Genomic DNA, 18969 nt, shown 5'->3' on the forward strand with positions numbered 1-18969 from the left:
GTGAGATCACACCTGGAATACTGCCAGCAATTACTGTCTCCCTACCTGAGAAAGAATATACTTGCCATAGAGAAAGTACAGCAGATGTTCACTCAGCTGTTACTGGAACAGTAGGGCTGTTCTGTGAGGAAAGGTTGGTTGTAATAGGGCTGGGCAGACTAGATGCAGGGTGGTTCTCTCTCCTGGTTTGGGAATTTTGAACCAGCGAACAGAGTCTCAGGATATGGCGTAGATCAACTAGAACTGAAATGAGGAAATAGTTCTTCATTCAGAGTTGTAAACCTGTAGAATACTTTACCGCAGAAGGCTGTAGAAGCCAAATCACTGAATATATTCAAGAAAGAGATAGATACATTTATAAATTTTAAAGACATGGAGGAGTTTTAGGAAAAAGCTAAAGTATGGCACTGAGGTAGAATATCACCATAATCATGTTGAATGGTGGAGTTAGCTCAAAGGGCTGAATGGCCTACTCCTGGTTTCGATGTTTCTGTGGTGCTGCCAGACCTTACGAGTTTGTCCAACATTCCTTTGCTTTTATTTCAAATCACCCCTCATTCTTAAAATTCAGAGGAAACAAACCCAGTCTGTCCAACTTATCCCACCAAAAACATACAGTTCATTCCAGCTATCATTCTACCAAATCTCCTCTGAAATACCTCTAATATTTTTATATCCTTCCTTTAAATGAGGACACCAAACTTACACACAGTATTTGAGATGTGGTCTCACCTAATATGCTGAAGCACAAAATCCTTACTTTTACATTCAGTTCCACTTATAACAAAGGATAGCATTCAATTAGCTAGCCTTCGTAATTACTCGCTGTACTTGCATGCTAATGTTTTGTACTTGAACACCCAGATCTTCTGCTTCTTAGAGTTCTGCAATCATTGTCAGTGCAAGTTATACTTGGCTATTTTTATTGCCTGCTAAAATGAAGAACTTCACAGTCTCCCACATTATACTTCACCTGCCAGATTTTTGCGCACCCACTAAATGGATCTATATCCATCTGCGATCTCCTGAGGTGTTCTTCACAAGAGGCATTCAAATTCTCTTGGTGTCTGGTTGCCATGTGAAAGGAAGGATGTGAACACATTGAAAAAAAGAGTGTGGTAGATATTTGTTACATCAGGGATGAGGAACATCAGTTACAAGGAAAGATTGAAAAAGCTGGGACTGTTCTCCTTGGAGGGTGAAAGGCAAAGAGGAGAGCAGATTGAGGTTTTCAAAATCAGGAGTAGGCTAATTGGAGTAGATAGGGAGAAACTGTTCCCACAAGTAAAAAGGAACAAGAACAAGAGATTATTGACTTAGATTGATTTGCAAATGAAGGACGAAGTATGAGGGAAAACTTTTTCACTCAACAATTAGTTAAAGTATGGAATGCACTATCTAGAAGTGTGGTGGAGGCAGATTCAATTGAGGCATTCAGGATGGATGATTATTTTGGTAGAAATAGTGTGCAAGGTTATGAGAATAAACTAGTGTTGGTCTTAGATAATGAAGCTAACTTAATGTGCTGGTACAGGCACAGTGTAATTAATGTTCTCCTCCTGCACCACAAATCTCCTATGTCATCAAGAGTTTAGTTTCATTGCTTTCACTGCCCTCATCGCGGTCAGTGACATACATTGTAAAAAGCACAGGCCTCAGCACAGCAGGACTTCACTCATCGCATCCTACAAATGAAGACCCATTTATACATCCTGTCCATTTACAGCAACACGGTGGCTCAGTGGTTAGCACTGTTGCCTCACAGCGCCAGGGACCTGGGTTCGATTCCACTCTCGTGCAATTGTCTGTGTAGAATTTGCACATTCTCCCCATGTGTTTCCTCTGGATGCTCTGGTTTCCTCTTGTTGTCCAAGGATGTGCAGAGTAGGTGAATTGGCTGTGCCAAATTGCCCATAGTATCCAGGGATGTTTAGGTTAGGTGGGTTAGACATGGGAAATGCAGGGTAGGGGAATGGGTCTGGGTGGGGATGCTCTTTGGGGGGGGGGGGGGGGGGGGGGGTGTGAACTTGGTGGGCTGGATGGCCTGCTTCCACCCTGTAGGAACTCTATACTGTCAGCCCATCTTCTATCCATACTAGTGTGTTACTGCCCATACTGTGAACTCAAACTTTGCTCAATAATGTTTTGTTTTTTTCAATACTTTTCAGATCTAACAGATGTCGTGCCACACCTAGAGTTTAAAACGATTAGTCAGAAAAGGAAAAACAACAATAGTTCAAAGACAAAGTGAACCTCCTCGTCATAAACCTTTTTTTTCCAAGAATCAGAATGAAAGCAGTTGGTTAATACTCGCAACATTATTTACTTGATACTCAGGAGTTTATGCAAACTGTCTAATTCAGAAGTTGTCCCACCCCTAAAACTTTCTTTTTGCTGCTTTTAAAAGAGAGAGCATCAAGTGCTAGAAATCTGAAATAAAACCAGAAAAAAACAGAATAATATTTCTGTTATTTTTCAGGAAGGTTTGACCTTCAGCTGGAAACCTTCATCAGAACTCGAAGACAATTCTGACATCGTTAACATATGAAAATGTTAAATAATAATATAAAGTACTAAAGACGCTCAGTAGGTCAAGCAGCATCTGTGGAGAGAAGAATATTTCTGGTTGATGACCTTCCATCAAAACTGATGAGTGCTCACAAGCTTTGAAGATAGATCGCTACCTAAAACATGGAGCGGAATCTTCCAATTGTTGATCTAAATGCTACCACCACCCATCCCTCCCCCCGCAGCCTACAGTCCAGCTTCATCATTAGCTGCTGTGACATTTGAATAAATATTCCTGCTGGGAGCAAATCCCACTAACATCTAGTCTATCCCCACCCCTATGACAAAATTTTGTCCAAGGTGAGAACCTGGCCTATCTATTGAGTTTACAGCTATTCCAATCAGAGCTAAGTTGGAATTTCATTGCAAGAGACATATAACCTCAGCTCTGTCATTTCAAACAGCAGGCAGCATTTGTGCATGAAATCAGGAATATAGTTTCCAGTCAAAGGATTGACTAATGGAGCAAGACAATCCTTCTAAACATAGGAACAGGAGTAAGACATTAAGCCCTTGAGCCTGTTCCACCATTCAATTTGTGACCTAACTCCCTATGACCCAGATGCCTTTACTTACATTTGTTTAACAAAAAATTATCTACCTTAGATTTAAAATTAGCAATGATCCTGCATCCACTGTCATTTGTGAAATAGAGTTTCAAATATCGACAGTCCTATGTGTGTAGAAGTGCTTCTTAATAGCGCTCCTGAATGGTCTGGGCCTAATTCTCAGACTATGTCCCCTAGTTCTAGAATCCCCAGCAAGTGAAAATAAATCATTATGCTCCTGGCTTTCTAATTGTAAATTCTTATGCATTTTTTGTCTGAAGAATGCAGTAAGACAATATTCTCTCTCTTATCTTCAATATCCCAAAATTGTAGTTTTAAGAAAATTAGATGAAGCATCACATTGCAATGTATATTGATGCTCAGCTCAGTTCTGAAAAAGGGTCACCGAACCCAAACCGTTAACTCTGATTTTTCTCCAAAAATGCTGTCAGACCTGCTGAGCTTGTCCAGCAATTTGTTTCTATTTTGTTTCATATTGATGTTTTGTTATGTCATACAATATTAACCCTCAATCTATTATTTATCAAAAATTTCAAAAAGTGTAACTCCTTACCCACAAATACGTTTGCTTCCATACTCCATTGTTCCGCCTTGTCGTTGAACACACGGCAACAATACCGCCCCTGGTTGTCCCGGTTTATGTTACTTATCTGTTTTGAAATAAATGGTGTTTGGATTAGTTACTTATACACACATCTCATACAGAGATTAGAGAGTGGAAGTGATTATGTTTGCACAGAAGACGTATAAATCAGGAGACTGCTCAAGTGCGGTCTACTACAATGGTTTTCAAACAAACATTCCTAGTTGAAATGGATTAGTAACCAAGGAGCCTTTCTCTAAATTTACGAATATATTAATAAATGAATATAAAATATTCCTGGATGAAAGTGTTGCATACTAAGTTCTGAGGAAGGGTCACCAGACCTGAGACGTTAACTCTGTTTTCTCCTTCACAGATGCTGCCAGACCGCTAAGCTTTCCCAGCAATTTTGTTTTTGTTGCATATTAGGTGTTTATTAACACTTTATCAATGACAGGAGCCCAGACAGCGCAGATCCCAAAGTAATCAGGACTTTAAAGGAAACAGTTTACCAAAGGGTGCAGAAACTCACAGGGAGCAGGAATTTGGAAATGGTAGGAATGCGGGAGAGAGCAGTAACATAGGTGGAGCAAAGTTTTCATTCAGCCAGCCTACTCTTACAGTGCCCACCTGAAAGCAGATCTTGTGTCATGGATCGTCTGAAAAGTCTCTGCACATCCTCACAGGTCAGTAGGCCCTATTTTGATTGCGATTGCTCCATGATTTACAAAATGCATTCCCATCATGCAAATCTCCCCCAGGCAGTGTGAATACAGATAACAGGGTGTGAAGCTGGATGAACACGGCAGGCCAGGCAGCATCAGAGGTTCACACCGTGTTATCTCAGATTCTCCAGCATCAGCAGTTCCTACTATCTCTGAATATAGATAATACATGTTTTTTTTTAAGAAATATACAAAGACAACTGAGAGTACTTAATTGTCAGAAAGAAACATCTTGACCTAAGAGATCAGCAAGTTGTCTCAACTTTTGTTTTTCACAATCTCTGACTGACCCAAACTAACAGACAATATCTATTGAAGAGAAGTGACTACCACCAATATACACACAGATAAGCCACACAAAGAGAAATAAGATTAGTGAAAATTTTAGCAAAATTAATTGAGAGATAGATATTGGCCACATGACTTTGAGGAACTCCTTTGCCAGTTTAACAGTGACAGATGAAGGCCAGATGCATTTGACAGCACCCCTAATTGGACGGAATCTGTTTTGGGGTAACAGCTTTAATTATGCATTTAGTGAATAGAAAGTATAACTCGGAAGCCATGACCTCCTGTGTCAGAGGAATGAGTGCAACAAAATGAGCAATGATGGATAAATTATTTTTTAAGTATAAGGTGGGGCTATGTTTTAACTTTTGGGAGACTGCTGGAACACTGGTTAGCAATGCAGTGACCTCACAATCTTAGTATTCTAGCCTCTCAACGGGTGCAACTCTCCTGGTTCATAAGTCTCAATTTTGATGAGTAGCATTTATATGGTAATTTGTCACTTGCTTAAAATCCATTCAGTCAACCTTCTTCAGCAAAAGTTCAACTGGACTAACCAAGCATGTTTTGCCTTTCACAAATCCATCCAAACACCTTCATTAATTCAAACAAAAACCAAAAGAACTACGGATGCTGTAAATCAGGAACAAAAACAAAGTCGCTGGAAAAACTCAGCAGGTCTGGCAGCATCTGTGGAGGAGAAAACAGAGTTAACGTTTCGGGTCAGGTGACCCTTCCTCAGAACACTTTAGGGATTGCCTTCATCTTCTTATTCTTTATATTCTTACAGAATTTTAACAATATTTCCAATTGATATTTGGGTAATTAAAGTCTGCCAAAATCCTGATATGTAGTACTTGCACAGTTCTATGATTCCCCTGCAGATTTGTTCCTTTATTTGACGTCTTTAGAATATACCCAGTAGCATAGTAGTCCCCTTGTCATCTCTCAACTCGAACCAAATGTATTTTGTTCTTGCCCCCTTATGGGCATCTCTTTGGTCTTTCTACAATATTCTCCCTGATCAGTATCAGGTTTCATGTACCTCTTTGCTTTCTTTTCCGAATATTTTATGTCCTTGTATATGAAGTATTCAGTCCTCAGCACTGATCAGCTACATTTATTATTACCACAGCATCATATTCCCACATAGATATCTGTACTTGTGGCTCATCAACTTTATTCACTCACAGATTGTGTTTACATAGACATTCTAAACCTGTCCTTGCATCTTTCTTCATCCTTCGTCATCTGTGCCTACCTAATCTAATTGACGGAAGAAAGAGAAAGAAAGTTGTAAGTTGAGAGAGGATATATTCTTCACAAGGTACACTTAACCAATAATAAATACACTTGGAACTTACTTTGTAGTGTCTTTCACAACCATTGCTGACTGGTAGTCCATTTCTCATCCATTGATAACGTGGCATCGGTATTCCAATCGCAGTACATTCCAACGTGAGTGTATCTCCTATATTCAGTTTCTGGGTTTTTGGCTGATTTATAATCTGAAGACTGGTCTCAGAGGTATAGAATCTTCTTCCTAGCGGGAAAATAATTCTATTTTCAACAAGTTGTTAACAAACATATTTGTACTTTCAATTTTAAAGACATGAATGTGAGCTTGGTCTACTTTATTATAGACACCAGTAGCAGTTTTCAAAACAAGGCAATGCCACAAACAATGAACTTCATGAGGAAATGTGGAAGGGAATACTGAATAAAATCAAAACTTTCTAAGACTGCCACTGCTAAGATAAGGATAATAAAGCAAGACAAGTTACCATGCTTAGTTGGATTTCATATTTAAAGAGAATTGCAAAATCACTCACAGAGTTTATCTTCAGTGAATTAACAAACATATAAGCTTTATCTAAAACTCAGAAAGTAGCTAATACAACATCAAATTTTTAAGAAGAGTATGGGGATGGCTCAAAAAAGTACTGGGCAGTGTGTCTAACATGCATTTTTTAATTCATTCTCAGGACATGGAAACTGCAAATGCTACATGCCCTGACAAACTTTTGGCAATAGTATTGAAGGCTTGTCCTCCAGAACTTTCCGAACGCCAAGGCAAGTTCTTCTTGTACATTTACAACAGTGGCATTTACCCAACAATGTGGAAGATTGCCGACATACGGACCGTGCACAAAAAGCAGAACAAATCCAACCTGGCCAATTACTGCCCCAACAGTCTACTGTCAATCATCAGTAAAGTGATGGAAGGTATCATCAATAGTACTACAGAGCAGCACCTCCTCAGCAATAAACTGCTCAGTGATGCTCAGTTTGAGTTCCGCCAAGGCCACTCAGCTCCAGACCTGATTACCCTTGGTTCAACATGGACAAAACAGCTAGCCTCCAGAGGTGAAGTGAGAGTGACTACCCGTGACATCAAGGCTGCATTCAACCAGGTCAGGCATCGAGGAATCCAAGCAAAACTGGAATCAATGGGTATCAGGTGTCAAACTCTCTGCTGGTTGGACCTGCCACATAGGATGATGTTTGTGGTTGTTGGAGGTCAATCATTTCAGCTCCAGGACATCTCTGCAGGAGGTCCTCACAGTAGTGTCCTAGGCCCAATGAGCTTCAACTGCTTCAATGACCTTACCCCATCATAAGGTCAGAAGTGGGGATATTCACCAAGTTTTGTACTATGTTCAGCAACTTCTCAGGTATTGAAGCAGTCTGTGTTCAAATGCACCTAGATCTGGACAATATCCAGGCTTGGGCTGACAAGTGGTGAGTAAAATCTCCAATAAGAGACAATCTAACCACTGTCTCTTGACATTCAATGGCATTACCATCGCTAAATCCCTTACTACCAACATCCTGGGGATTATCATTGAGAAGAAACTCAAATCCAAGACAACAAGGAAAGATAATGGAAATTAAGACTGCAAATATAAACTGAATGGCTATGGAACATAGAAAACATAACAGGAGAAAGAATGTGAGACTGTTGGGATATAATTCATTTAAACATGCACCACATAATGCAGCACAGGAAGAAAAATGAACCACACGTTGAGATGCATCCCTTATCATGCTATTCCAATACAGCTACAATGCTGGCATTGACACGACGTTGTTGCTTCCTGGTGATGTCCTGCCTACAAAGTGTGGGGCAAATTCAACCCAGCCAATTGCCAACTCATCAGTCTACTCTTGATCATCAGCAAATTGATGGGCAGGGTCAGTGATGGTGCCATCGGATGACGCTTGCAAATGAATAATCTGCTGAGCAAAATTCACTCTAAGCTGCAGAGCTGTGCAGCCATTTGAAAGCGCCATGCACACTGACTGGTGTACCAATGCATAGCTTCTGCTTGTGGGTGGACCTCAGAGTCTGCACATAACAGGAAATATGACAGGGAAAATTGCTGTTCACTGATACTCAGCTTGGGTTCTGCCAGAGCTGCTCAGATTATTACAACTTTGGTCCAAACATGGAGGCAAGAGTTGAACTTGACATGTGAGCTAATGTTGGAGTGATTGACCTTAACATCAAGGGTGCATTTGACAGGAGTCTGGCATCAAGGAGCTATAACAAAATTGGGGTCAATGTGAATCTGACGAGAACTCTTTACTGGCTGGAGTCATGTCTGGAACAAAGCAAAGTGATTGTGTGACTCAAGGTCAGTCATTTCAACTCCAGGAGTTCCTCAGCACAGTGCCCCCGGCCCAGCCACCTTCAGCTGCTTCATCAATAATCTTTCCTCCACCACAAAGTTGGAAAAGGAGGTATTTCACTGTTGATAACACAATGTTCAGCATCTTTCACAACCCTCTGATACTGAAGCAGGAGTGTGGCAGAATACTCTCCACATTTCTGGATGAGTGGAGCTCCAACAGCACTCAGAAAGCTTAACCCCATCCAAGTCAATGTAGCTGACTTGATGGTCACACCATCCACCACAATCAACACTTAACACCTTCACCACTGATGCACAGTGGCAGCAGTATGTAGCATCTATAAGATACAAGGCAGTCACTAATCAAACCTTCAATAGCATCTTCCAAACCCATAACCTTTCCCACTTAGAAGGGCAAGGGCAGCAGGTAGATGAAAACATTAACACCCTCAAGCTTACACAAAACCATGACTCAGAACAACATTGTGAGGTCAAAATCCTGGAAATCCCTTTCCAAAAGCACTGTTGACGTCCCTACATCCCAAGGACTAAGGTGGTTTAGGAAAACGGCTCATCACGATCATCTCTACGGTAATTAGAGATGATAAATAAATGCTGGCTGACATCCCCTGACTGCTTATTTTAAAAAAAAGGCACATATCCCAGAAAGTAATAAACCAATGGTAGGGGCTACCAATTCCCACCAGGAATCTTCATCAGAAGTCATTGACTCTTCACAATACAAAAACTGACCAAGTAGCCAATTGAGTCCATAGCAGCTCTCTGCAGAGCTATTCCACCTGGCTCATTTCCCCATTCTATCCCTGTAATCTCCCAAAGACGATTTTCCTCAAACAAACATGAAATTTCTTTTTGAAATTATTGATCATCTTTGCTTTCACCATCCACGTGGGCAGCAAATTCTAGGTCATTCCTAAACAGAAAGTTCTTCCTCACACATTACTTGTCACTTTAAACCTGAATCTCCTAGCTCTATGTATCATGAGCTAACTGAAGCAGCTTCTCATTGTTGTCCTAAACCAGTTAGAATCTTCTACACACTATCAAATCTGCCCTCAATCTTTTTTGCTCCAGCAGGAACAAGCCCAAATTCTCGAACCTTAACTTTGTGGTTATGATCCATCAGCGTGAGCCACCACAAACAGCTTCTTCCCTGCTGTTTTCAGACTTATGAATGGATCTCTCATACATTATAGTTGATCTAACTTTGCACTTTCTCTGTAGCTGTAATATTATATTCTGCATTCTATTCTAGTACCTTGACGTACTCATACAAGGTATGATTTGTCTGAATAGCATGCAAAACCATACTTTTCACTGTACCTTGGTACGTGTGACAATAATAAATCAAATCAAAACTAGCCATCGCTCTTTAATGACAGGGCTACCCTATGGTTTGGTGAGATGATGGTGACTTTATAAGTAAATGTAGTAACATGCCTCAGCTGATTTTCAGAGATTTACTTTTTGATTTTGCTTCAGGATGGCTGAGGAAGTGGTCACAAACCTGGACACATTAAAAAAAAGGTTGTAGTCTATGGTAATGACTTTCATTGACAGCTGAAAAGGGGCTTGAAATAGTCAATTTGGAAGTTAATGACTATTGCTTAAAAAAAAGGACAGTCCACAGTTAGAGTCATAGTCAATCAACTTCAGGCTCAAAATTAATACCTATTGAACTAATTCTTTTGAAGTCAGTGCTACCTAGCTGTGGGTATCGGGCCAGATGAGTTTGCAGTAACTGACCTTCAGTTTCAGGCCTACGTTAAGAAAGAAAGCAACTTGAATTATTTGGAATTTTAAAAATGTAGTCAAATGAATATTGCGCTGTGTTGTATTGTTCATTCATCTGTCAAAACAGAATCCCATTGAACACACACAAATTCATGAAGTGTTCCACACTTATGGGCGGCACTTATATGTTGCCAGTGGCCCAGGTTCGAATGCACCCTCGGACAACAATCTATTTGGAGTTTGCACATTTTCTCTGTGTCTGCGGGGGTTTCAGAGGGTGCTCCAGTTTCCTCCCACAGTCCAAAGGTGTGCAGGCTAGGTGGACTGGCCATGCTAAACTGCCTATAGTGTCTAGGAGTGTGTAAATTAGGTGTATTAGACATGGGAAATGCAGGGTTACGGGGAAAGGGTAGGGAGATGTGTCTGGGTGGGCGCTCTTCAGAGGGGTGGTGTGGACTTGTTGGGCCAAATGGGCTGTTTCTACACTGTGGGGATTCTATGATTTAAAACCCACATATTTTGTTGCTGGATTTACAGAGTCCTATCCCTGATCATCAGTTACATTTTTTATGCTCATGTTCTTCATTCTTTACAAGTCAGCAAAAACAGGGCAAGGCGATCTCACCATCTCTGCTTGGAACTTTTTAAATATCAATTGTCAGGATGTGTTCACTTGGAATACTTTGTCCAAGTCAATATTCATGTACTTCAAGTTTACAGTGTATTTAGTATCATTAAATGTGTCAAAGCAGTCAACAGAAGTGTAGATGTAGCAAGACTTGAACAAGATCCACGTTTAGGGTGATAAGTGGTACCGCACGAGCCAACTGATGACCATCTGTAACAAGAGTGAATCTAAACATCACCTCTTGACTTTGTTTGGCATAACAATGATTGAGTCCCCATTATCAATACCCTGGGGCATTACCATTGACCAGAAACTGAACTGTTGTAACAAGCGCAGTCAGCGACTGGGAATGCTTTTGGGAGTAGGTTGTCTTTGCCAATTCCTGTCACTTATTTACAAATCAAGTCAGAAGTGTAAGAGAATACTCCCCACTTGCCCGAATGATTGCAATTCCAGCAACATTCACCTGGAACTATATCACCATTCTTTCAATGTCATTGGGACAAAATTCTGGTACTCCCGCCCTTCCTAACCACATGGTGGGTGTCCCTACACTTCTGCAGGCTCACTCCCTGGCTCTGCTTTCCTTTTCTTTTTCTATATCCAGAAGGGCTCTTGCACACACCTGAATGGTTTTCCCCAACACCAAATCACTGTGACTTCTTTTGTTATTAACTGACACCAGTAAATCACCCGTGTCAATTAGATATTTATATGTAAAACTCATTAAGGACAATGCAAAGCAGCAAAAGTTGATAGGAGGTAGGGAGAGCAGGAAGGGGCTAAATCAAAATGGAATCAAAGGGGGAAATAAAGTACTCGACACCTAGTAGTTTCCTGGACAACAAGGTGTGGAGCTGGATGAACACAGCAGGCCAAGCAACATCTTTGGAGCAGGAAAGCTGACATTTTGGGCCTAGACCCTTCATCAGAAATGCTTTTTTTTGGATGGCATTTTTGCTGGATGGGTGGGAGGAGGTGTATTCTAGGTAGCTGTGGGAGTCGGTGGGCTTGAGATAGATATCGGTTTCTAGGTGGTTGCCCGAGATGGAGACAGAGAGTTCCAGGAAGGTGAGGGAGGTTTTAGAGATGGTCCAGGTGAGCTAAAGGTTGGGTGGAAGGTGTTGGTGAAGTGGATAAACTGTTCGAGCTCCTTGTGGGAGCACGAGGCGGCGCCGATACAGTCATCAACGTAATGGAGGAAGAGATAGGGTTTAGGGCCAGTGTAGCTACAGAACAGGGATTGTTCCACGTAGCCTACAAAGAGGCAGGCATAGCTTGGGCCCATGTGGGTGCCCATGGCCACCCCCTTTGCCTGTAGGAAGTGGGAGGAATTGAAAGAGATTTTTTTTTGGATGGTATTTTTGCAGGAAGCTAGGTGGGAGGAGGTTTTTTTGGATGGCATTTCTGATAAAGGGTCTAGGCCCAAGACGTCAGCTTTCCTGCCCCTAACATGCTGCTTGTCCTGCTGTGTTCATCCAGCTCCATACCTTGTTATCTCAAATTCTCGTATTATCTCTTGTAGTTCCCTGGCTCTGCTTTTTCTAAAATCAAATCAACCTGTTCAGGGATGTTTTTACACACCTCAGGAGCACAATCCTGAACCCAGGCCTCCTGGCTCAGAAGTAGGAACACTACTACTGTGCCAGAAGAGCCCTAAGAATCAAAGTCTCAGTTGGAGGCCAGCAACATTAGGTTGTAGGAGGGTTGAACCCATAACCATGCCACTTTAAGTACGCTCTAATCATTTCAGCCAACCAGCCATGGCTCTGCTGTATTTTTCTTCTCATATCCAGAAGTGCTCTTACACACAACCAAACAGCTTTCCCACCTCCAAATCATCATGCCTTTTTTTTTGTTTTAACCTATTAACGGTCATCAGCAAATCACCCATGCAGTCAATTAGAAAGTTACATCAAAGCCAATAAAAGGGCAATGCAAACTATCAAAGTGAGGTGGGGCAGGGATATTGGAAAGGGGCTAAATAAAATTGGAAGGAGAAACAAAGCATTGTATTCCCTGTGGTTCCCTTCTCTCCCTAAAGGCATTGACAGCATTAATGTACAAGTACGCTCCCTCTCCAGTGACACCTGGGGATGAACATAACCATGTACTGGCTATGTTTTATATTTTATTCTCTCATTTCTATACTTCAAAGTGCTATCATGCACAACTGAGTGACTTCTCACCCCCAAAATCACCTTGACATTTTTTTGTCTCTTTAACTACTAGCAGTAATCATTTGTGTAGTCAATTCAGTGTTTACGTGCAAAGCCTGTTAAGGGCAATACAAACCATGAAATGTGTGGGATAAGTAGGGAGCAACGGAAAGGGCTAAATAAAAATGGAGTTGGAGAAGGAAATAAAGCATTGTATCCCCCATTGTGAATACCTCTCTCTAAACATTGATGGACACAACATGTTCCTTCTCCAATGACACCTACACATGAACATAACCACAGGCCTGTCTGCTTTATTAAGGGCTTCGGTGAGGAGTTCCAGCAGGGTAGACTATTGCTTGTTATCAAAGGAACTCATATTCAATTTGGGGCATTTAAGCAGCCATTAGACAGGCATATTGATAATAGCAATAAGGTAAGGGTGGAGGTTAGATAGACCTTAGGTTTAGTGTAAAAGTTCGGCACAACATTGTGGGCCCAAGGGCCTGTACTGTCCTATGTTCTATGTTCAACATACTCCACAAGTGATTCCCCATTGGCCTTGCAGGGGTCATCACACCCACAAATTCATGAATAAATACAAGACTAATCTCTAAGCAGCTGTGCAGAGGAACTAGGTAGCTGGCAAAACATATGGAAAATTTACAGATTGTGGGCAAGCTTTTTTAACAAGGCTAAGACTGAGGCAGTAGGGTTTGGGGAGTATGCTCCAGGAGCAGCTGAAATGCAAGTCTGTTCCTTGGTCTATAAAGGCTTTCTTGTCCTGAGGATTTCCAGAAATTTTTGTTTTTCATTATATAAGCCTATCTTGCTGATTGGTCTCCCTACTGATTTGTTCCCTTCTTCCCAAACGTCCTTTTTATGAAAATAAAAAGGATGGCAGAAAGTATGGAAGCATTGAATATTACTTAAATAGTGAAAGACTGCGGAAAGATGCAGCAGAGAAAGATGTAGGATCATTATGTATAAATTGCAAACAGGATATACATTCCACAGGTAATAGGGAAGGATGTGAAATGTTGGTCTTTATTTCAATGGGAATGGAGTATAAAAATACTGAGGTCTTGATAAAACTATGCAAGATAGCAGTAAGATCACAGTTGGAATACTGTGAACAGTTTTGATCCCTTTTTCTAAGGAAAAATACTTGTAATAGAGGCAATGCATAGACGTTTCACTAGATTGATCCTGAGTATGGATGGATTTTATGAAACCAGGTTGTGTATTTTGGGCCTATACTCATTGGAGTTTAGAAGAATAAGAGACGACCTATTGAAACTTTATTGAAGAACTTATCATTATCTTTCCTTATTGAAAGATTATTGGGGGACTTGACAGAGCAGATGCTGAGAGAACCAGGAAGCATTATCTCAGTGTAAGGGATCATCCACTTAAGACAGAGATGAGGAGGAATTGCTCCTCACAGAAGCTAGTGAATCTGTGGAATTCTTCACCACAGAGGGCTATCAATGCAGGGTCACCAATTATATTCAAAGTTGAGATTGATTAAAACTGTCTATCAATAAGGAAATTAAGGGTATGGAGAAAAGGTAGGAAAGCAGATGGGGAATTATGAACCATAATTATATTGAATATTAGAGCAGATTCAATGGGCTGAATGAGGGAGGCAAGACCTTAGTGGTAATGATGAAGGGTCTAGGCCCGAAACGTCAGCTTTTGTGCTCCTGAGATGCTGCTTGGCCTGCTGTGTTCATCCAGCTCCACACTTTGTTACCTTAGTGGTAACATTGCTTTATTACTAATCCAGAAATTCCCAGTTCTAGGAACTCAAGATCAAATCCCATCACGGTAAATGCAGATTTGAATTCAATAAAAAGTCTCGAATTCACAGTCTAACGATGACCATGAAACCGTTATCAATTGTCAGGAAAATACTGATGTCTTTAGGGAAGGACCTTATCTGTTCTGGTCTGCATCTGACTCCAGACCCACAATGTGGTTCAATCTTAAGTGCCCTCTGGTCAGTTAGGGGTGTGAAATAAATGCTGGCCCAGCCATTGATGGCCACATTCCATGAATGAATAACAAATAAAGGTCTACTTCTGCCCCTACATCTTATGGTTTTTCCTCACATCACTGTTATGGCCTCTCCTTTAGTCCTCACGGTGACTGACTCTCAACTCTTCTGAAATTGCCTTGAAAGCCTCTTTGTTTGAGGGCAAATGTTAGGGATGGGCAACAAATGTTCCTTTGTCAGCAACACCACAAACCATGACAGAATAAATTACAAATGTGCATTTTTCCTTTGCGTCCTTTCAGAACACAAAAAGAAAGCTAGCAGCAGTAGGCCACATGGCCCCTCAAGCCACACCTTCTAACATCCTAATTTTTAACTTCACCCCCCCCTTGGCATCTGAATGCCACCAGAATAAGCAACACTTTTTGTTACAGATAAATTAATGACTTGGATTTTAGTGGTAAAACTTTAAAGAATCACCACAGCAGAGAAGCTTCCTAATCAAGATGTGTTTTACAGGGAAGTATGCACAGCTCTCACTATTCCCAAAAATCTTTTTCTTAGTTCCTGTCACCTTATGTAGCCCACAATCAAACAGCAAATCCTCCTTTGCATAATTGCATTAGTCGTACTCACAATACTATTTTCTCTATGTAATAGAAAAAAGCAGGAAGTATAATTTGAATTTCTACTATGCCTACGGCTTTTTACCATAGGCAAGAGGCACAGATCCTTTCCTTTCTGCTGTCTGTAAAATGCATGATCTTAACATCCACCATGGTAATCTGCATAATTAATGTGTGCATATTATTATAATATAAAATAACCAGAAATACTTCGCAAGCTATTGAAGCTTCTGTTTGTGACTCCCTTTGTGGTCAGCCAGTTAAAGCTTTACCCCCTCGTAGAGAATAATGAACGTTTCTGTTTTGGAAAATCTACCTAAAAATGTGCAGATATGGCTAACTGTGTGTGTGTGTGTGTGTGTGTGTGTGTGTGTGTGTGAAAAGAATGACGAGAGACAATACATACAAATAGTGCGATTTGACAATGGTTCACGTGGAGAGAGGCCTAGAGTGTTTATGCCAAAATGGGTTTCTAGGCTTTATAAATAGAGGCACAGAATACAAAAAATACTTAGGCTTATAATCACAATAAAACATACTATTTTAACCCCAGATAACAAAGTGTGGGGCTGGATGAACACAGCGGGCCAAGCATCACCAAGCCCCACACTTTGTTATCTTGGATTTTCCAGCATCTGCAGTTCCCATTATCTCTGATCACTATTTTAAACCCAGCCAGAATTTTTGGAAGGAACTTTGCCTGGTAAGGGTAGTGCAGAGTGGAAAGGTTTTTGTTTTGAATTGCACAAATTATATTCTAACACCTTCTTGCTTTCTTCCATCTTTCCCAAAGCATTCTGCAAGGTACTAGTGGAAAGACAATGGTAGCTACTTGGCAATAGTGAACAGATCACATTAAGTGTCTGGAACACAGCACTTAGAAGAGGCAAGTCAGCAAGAGCTACAGGTGCTGGAGGGATATGGCAAGTGTATTATCAGGATTTACAATGACAGCAGCATTTCATTAAGGCTAATATTAATAACAGCAACCTTGAAAACCTTGAGCCATTCTTATTGGAGACTTCTGTTAACTCTATGTCTTCCTTTCAGTGTTCTCCGAAGTAGCTCCTCTAAGGTACTCTGTTCTAATCGCTATGCAACCATTGTAAAAGGGCCCTTTAAAATCAGTGTTGATTTAAAGTCTTGACTCCTCAACTTGCCTGCCATCCCAAATTGGACAGCAATTCTGGTGGTGGATTCCTAACTGGATGCCTTCAACTAAAAGGCCCACTACTCATGTCTTTGAAAGTGTCATGATAATAAAGCAAATCACGGAGATACATGGGATCTTTGGCTAGAGCAGCCTCACCTGGAATATTGCGTGCAGTTCTGGTCACCCCATTACAAGAAGGATGTGGAAGCATTGGAAAAGGTGCAGAGGAGATGTACCAGTATGTTGCCTGGTCTGGAGCAAAGGCCTTACGAAGAAAGGCTGAGGGACTTGGGTCTGTTCTCACTGGAGAGAAGAAGGCTAAGAGGGGATTTAATAGAAACATACAAGATGATCACAGGATTAGATAGGGTGGACTGTGAGAGTCTTTTTCCGAGGACGATGACGTCAGTTTGTACGAGGGGGCATAGCTACAAATTGAGGGGTGATGGATATAAGACAGATGTCAGAGGCAGGTTCTTTACTCGGAAAGTGGTATGGGCATGGAACGCCCTGCCTGCCAATGTAGTTAACTCAGCCACATTAGGGGCATTTAAACAGTCCTTGGATAAGCATATAAATGATGGTGGGATAGTGTAGGGGGAGGGGCTTAGATTAGTTCACAGGTCGGCTCAACATCGAGGGCCGAAGGGCCTGTTCTGCGCTGTATTGTTCTACGTTCAAAAGCTATTTCTTAGCAAAAGTAGACAATCTTGCTGATGAGGTCACTAAAATGCATGTCTTGTGGTAGAATATATTGCTAGGAGTAATGTTAGGCCACATATAGCAAGACAGATAAAGTTTCAATCCCTGATATACATTAGATTCATGACCTGGAGCTCAAAGGCTTTGGATGCATCATCATAGATGTCCAGGAATTGGAGGGCAAGAGTTCTAGGTTAGTTGAGAAGCAACCCTGGCTGGAACTGTAAGCTTGTTGATGTCAGGAAGGTCCTTATAAATTAGGAACAGAGAAAGGCCACTTGTTCCTTAAGCCTGGTTTGCCATTCTATGAGATCATGGCTGATCTTATTATTCCACATTCTTGCTTACTCTCAATCGCTTTTCTTTCTCTTGCTTGGTACAAATCAGTTTACCTCTGTTTAATAATATTCAAATATTCTGCTCCCACCACCTTTCAAGGAAGAGAACTAAGATTCCCTCACAACAACAACAAAAACAAAACTCCTGTTCTCTATCTTGAATGGGCAACTCCTTACTTCTAAATACTGATCCAAAATTCTGGATTATCCTACAAGAAGACGTTTGCTTTCTGTCAAGACCCTTTAAGATCCTATATGTTTAAATCAAGTTGCCTTTCTATGTTCCACTGTACACAAACCTAGCTTAACCAACTTCTTTGCATAAGATAACCCAACCATTCCAGGTGCCGGCCTAATAAACATACCCTGAACTACCTCCAACATGACTTTCTGTGAGGAAAATCATGTCTCACAAACTTGATTGAGTTTTTTTTTGAGGAAGTTACCAAAATGATTGATGATGGCAGTATACATTGTTTGTTTGGATTTTAGTAAAGCTTTTGACGAGGTTCCGCATGGCAGTCTAATACACAAAATTAGGTCATATGGGATTCAGGGTGATTTTGCCAACTGGATACATAATTGGCTCAATGGCAGGAGACAGAAAGTAATAGTGGAGGGTTGCTATTTGGACTGGAGACCTGTCACCAATGGCGTTCCACATGGATTGATTCTGGGTCCTCTTTAGTTTATCATTTACATAAAAGATTTGGATGAGAATATAAAAGGCATAGTTAGTAAGTTTGTGGGTGATATCAAAGTTGGTGGCATAGTAGACAGTGAAGAAGGTTTCCTAAAATTACAAAGATCTTGATCAAATGGGTCAATGGGCGGAAAAATGGCACTTGGAGTTCAACCTGGATAAATGCAAGTTATTGAATGTTCATACAATAAATGAGAGTAGGGCTTATACAGTTAATGGTAGGGCAGTGGGTAGTGTTGGAGGACCAATGGACCTCGGGGTACATAGTTCTTTAAAGTTTGCGTAACATAAGGACGGGATTGTTAAAAAGATGTTTGGCACACTTGCTTTCATTGTACAGTCGTTTGAGTATATCAGTGGGACATTAAGTTGAGGCTGTTCAGGACATTGGTGAAGTTTCTTCCAGAATAGCATGTCCAGTTCTGGTCGCCCAATTATAGGAAGGATATTATCAAGCTGGAGAGGGTTCAGAAGAAATTGAGAGAATCCCTACAGTGAGGAAGCAGGCCATTCAGCCCATCAAGTCCACATCAAGCCC

General features: G+C 41.0%; 1 protein-coding gene across 1 annotated transcript in view; it reads right to left on the minus strand.

Annotated features, from left to right (window-relative positions):
* The window catches only part of malt1 (MALT paracaspase 1), a 93526-nt gene that overhangs the window by 45998 nt on the left and 28559 nt on the right, over positions 1 to 18969 (minus strand). Inside the window, exons 5-6 of the mRNA XM_048545836.2 lie at positions 6098 to 6276; positions 3691 to 3787 (exon numbers count right to left, since the gene is read on the minus strand). Coding sequence (XP_048401793.1) covers positions 3691 to 3787; positions 6098 to 6276 — 276 coding nt within the window. The remainder of the gene's footprint in view (positions 1 to 3690; positions 3788 to 6097; positions 6277 to 18969) is intronic.

This window comes from Stegostoma tigrinum, chromosome 1 (assembly GCF_030684315.1).
Source record: "Stegostoma tigrinum isolate sSteTig4 chromosome 1, sSteTig4.hap1, whole genome shotgun sequence".
Taxonomy (NCBI): Eukaryota; Metazoa; Chordata; class Chondrichthyes; order Orectolobiformes; family Stegostomatidae; genus Stegostoma; species Stegostoma tigrinum.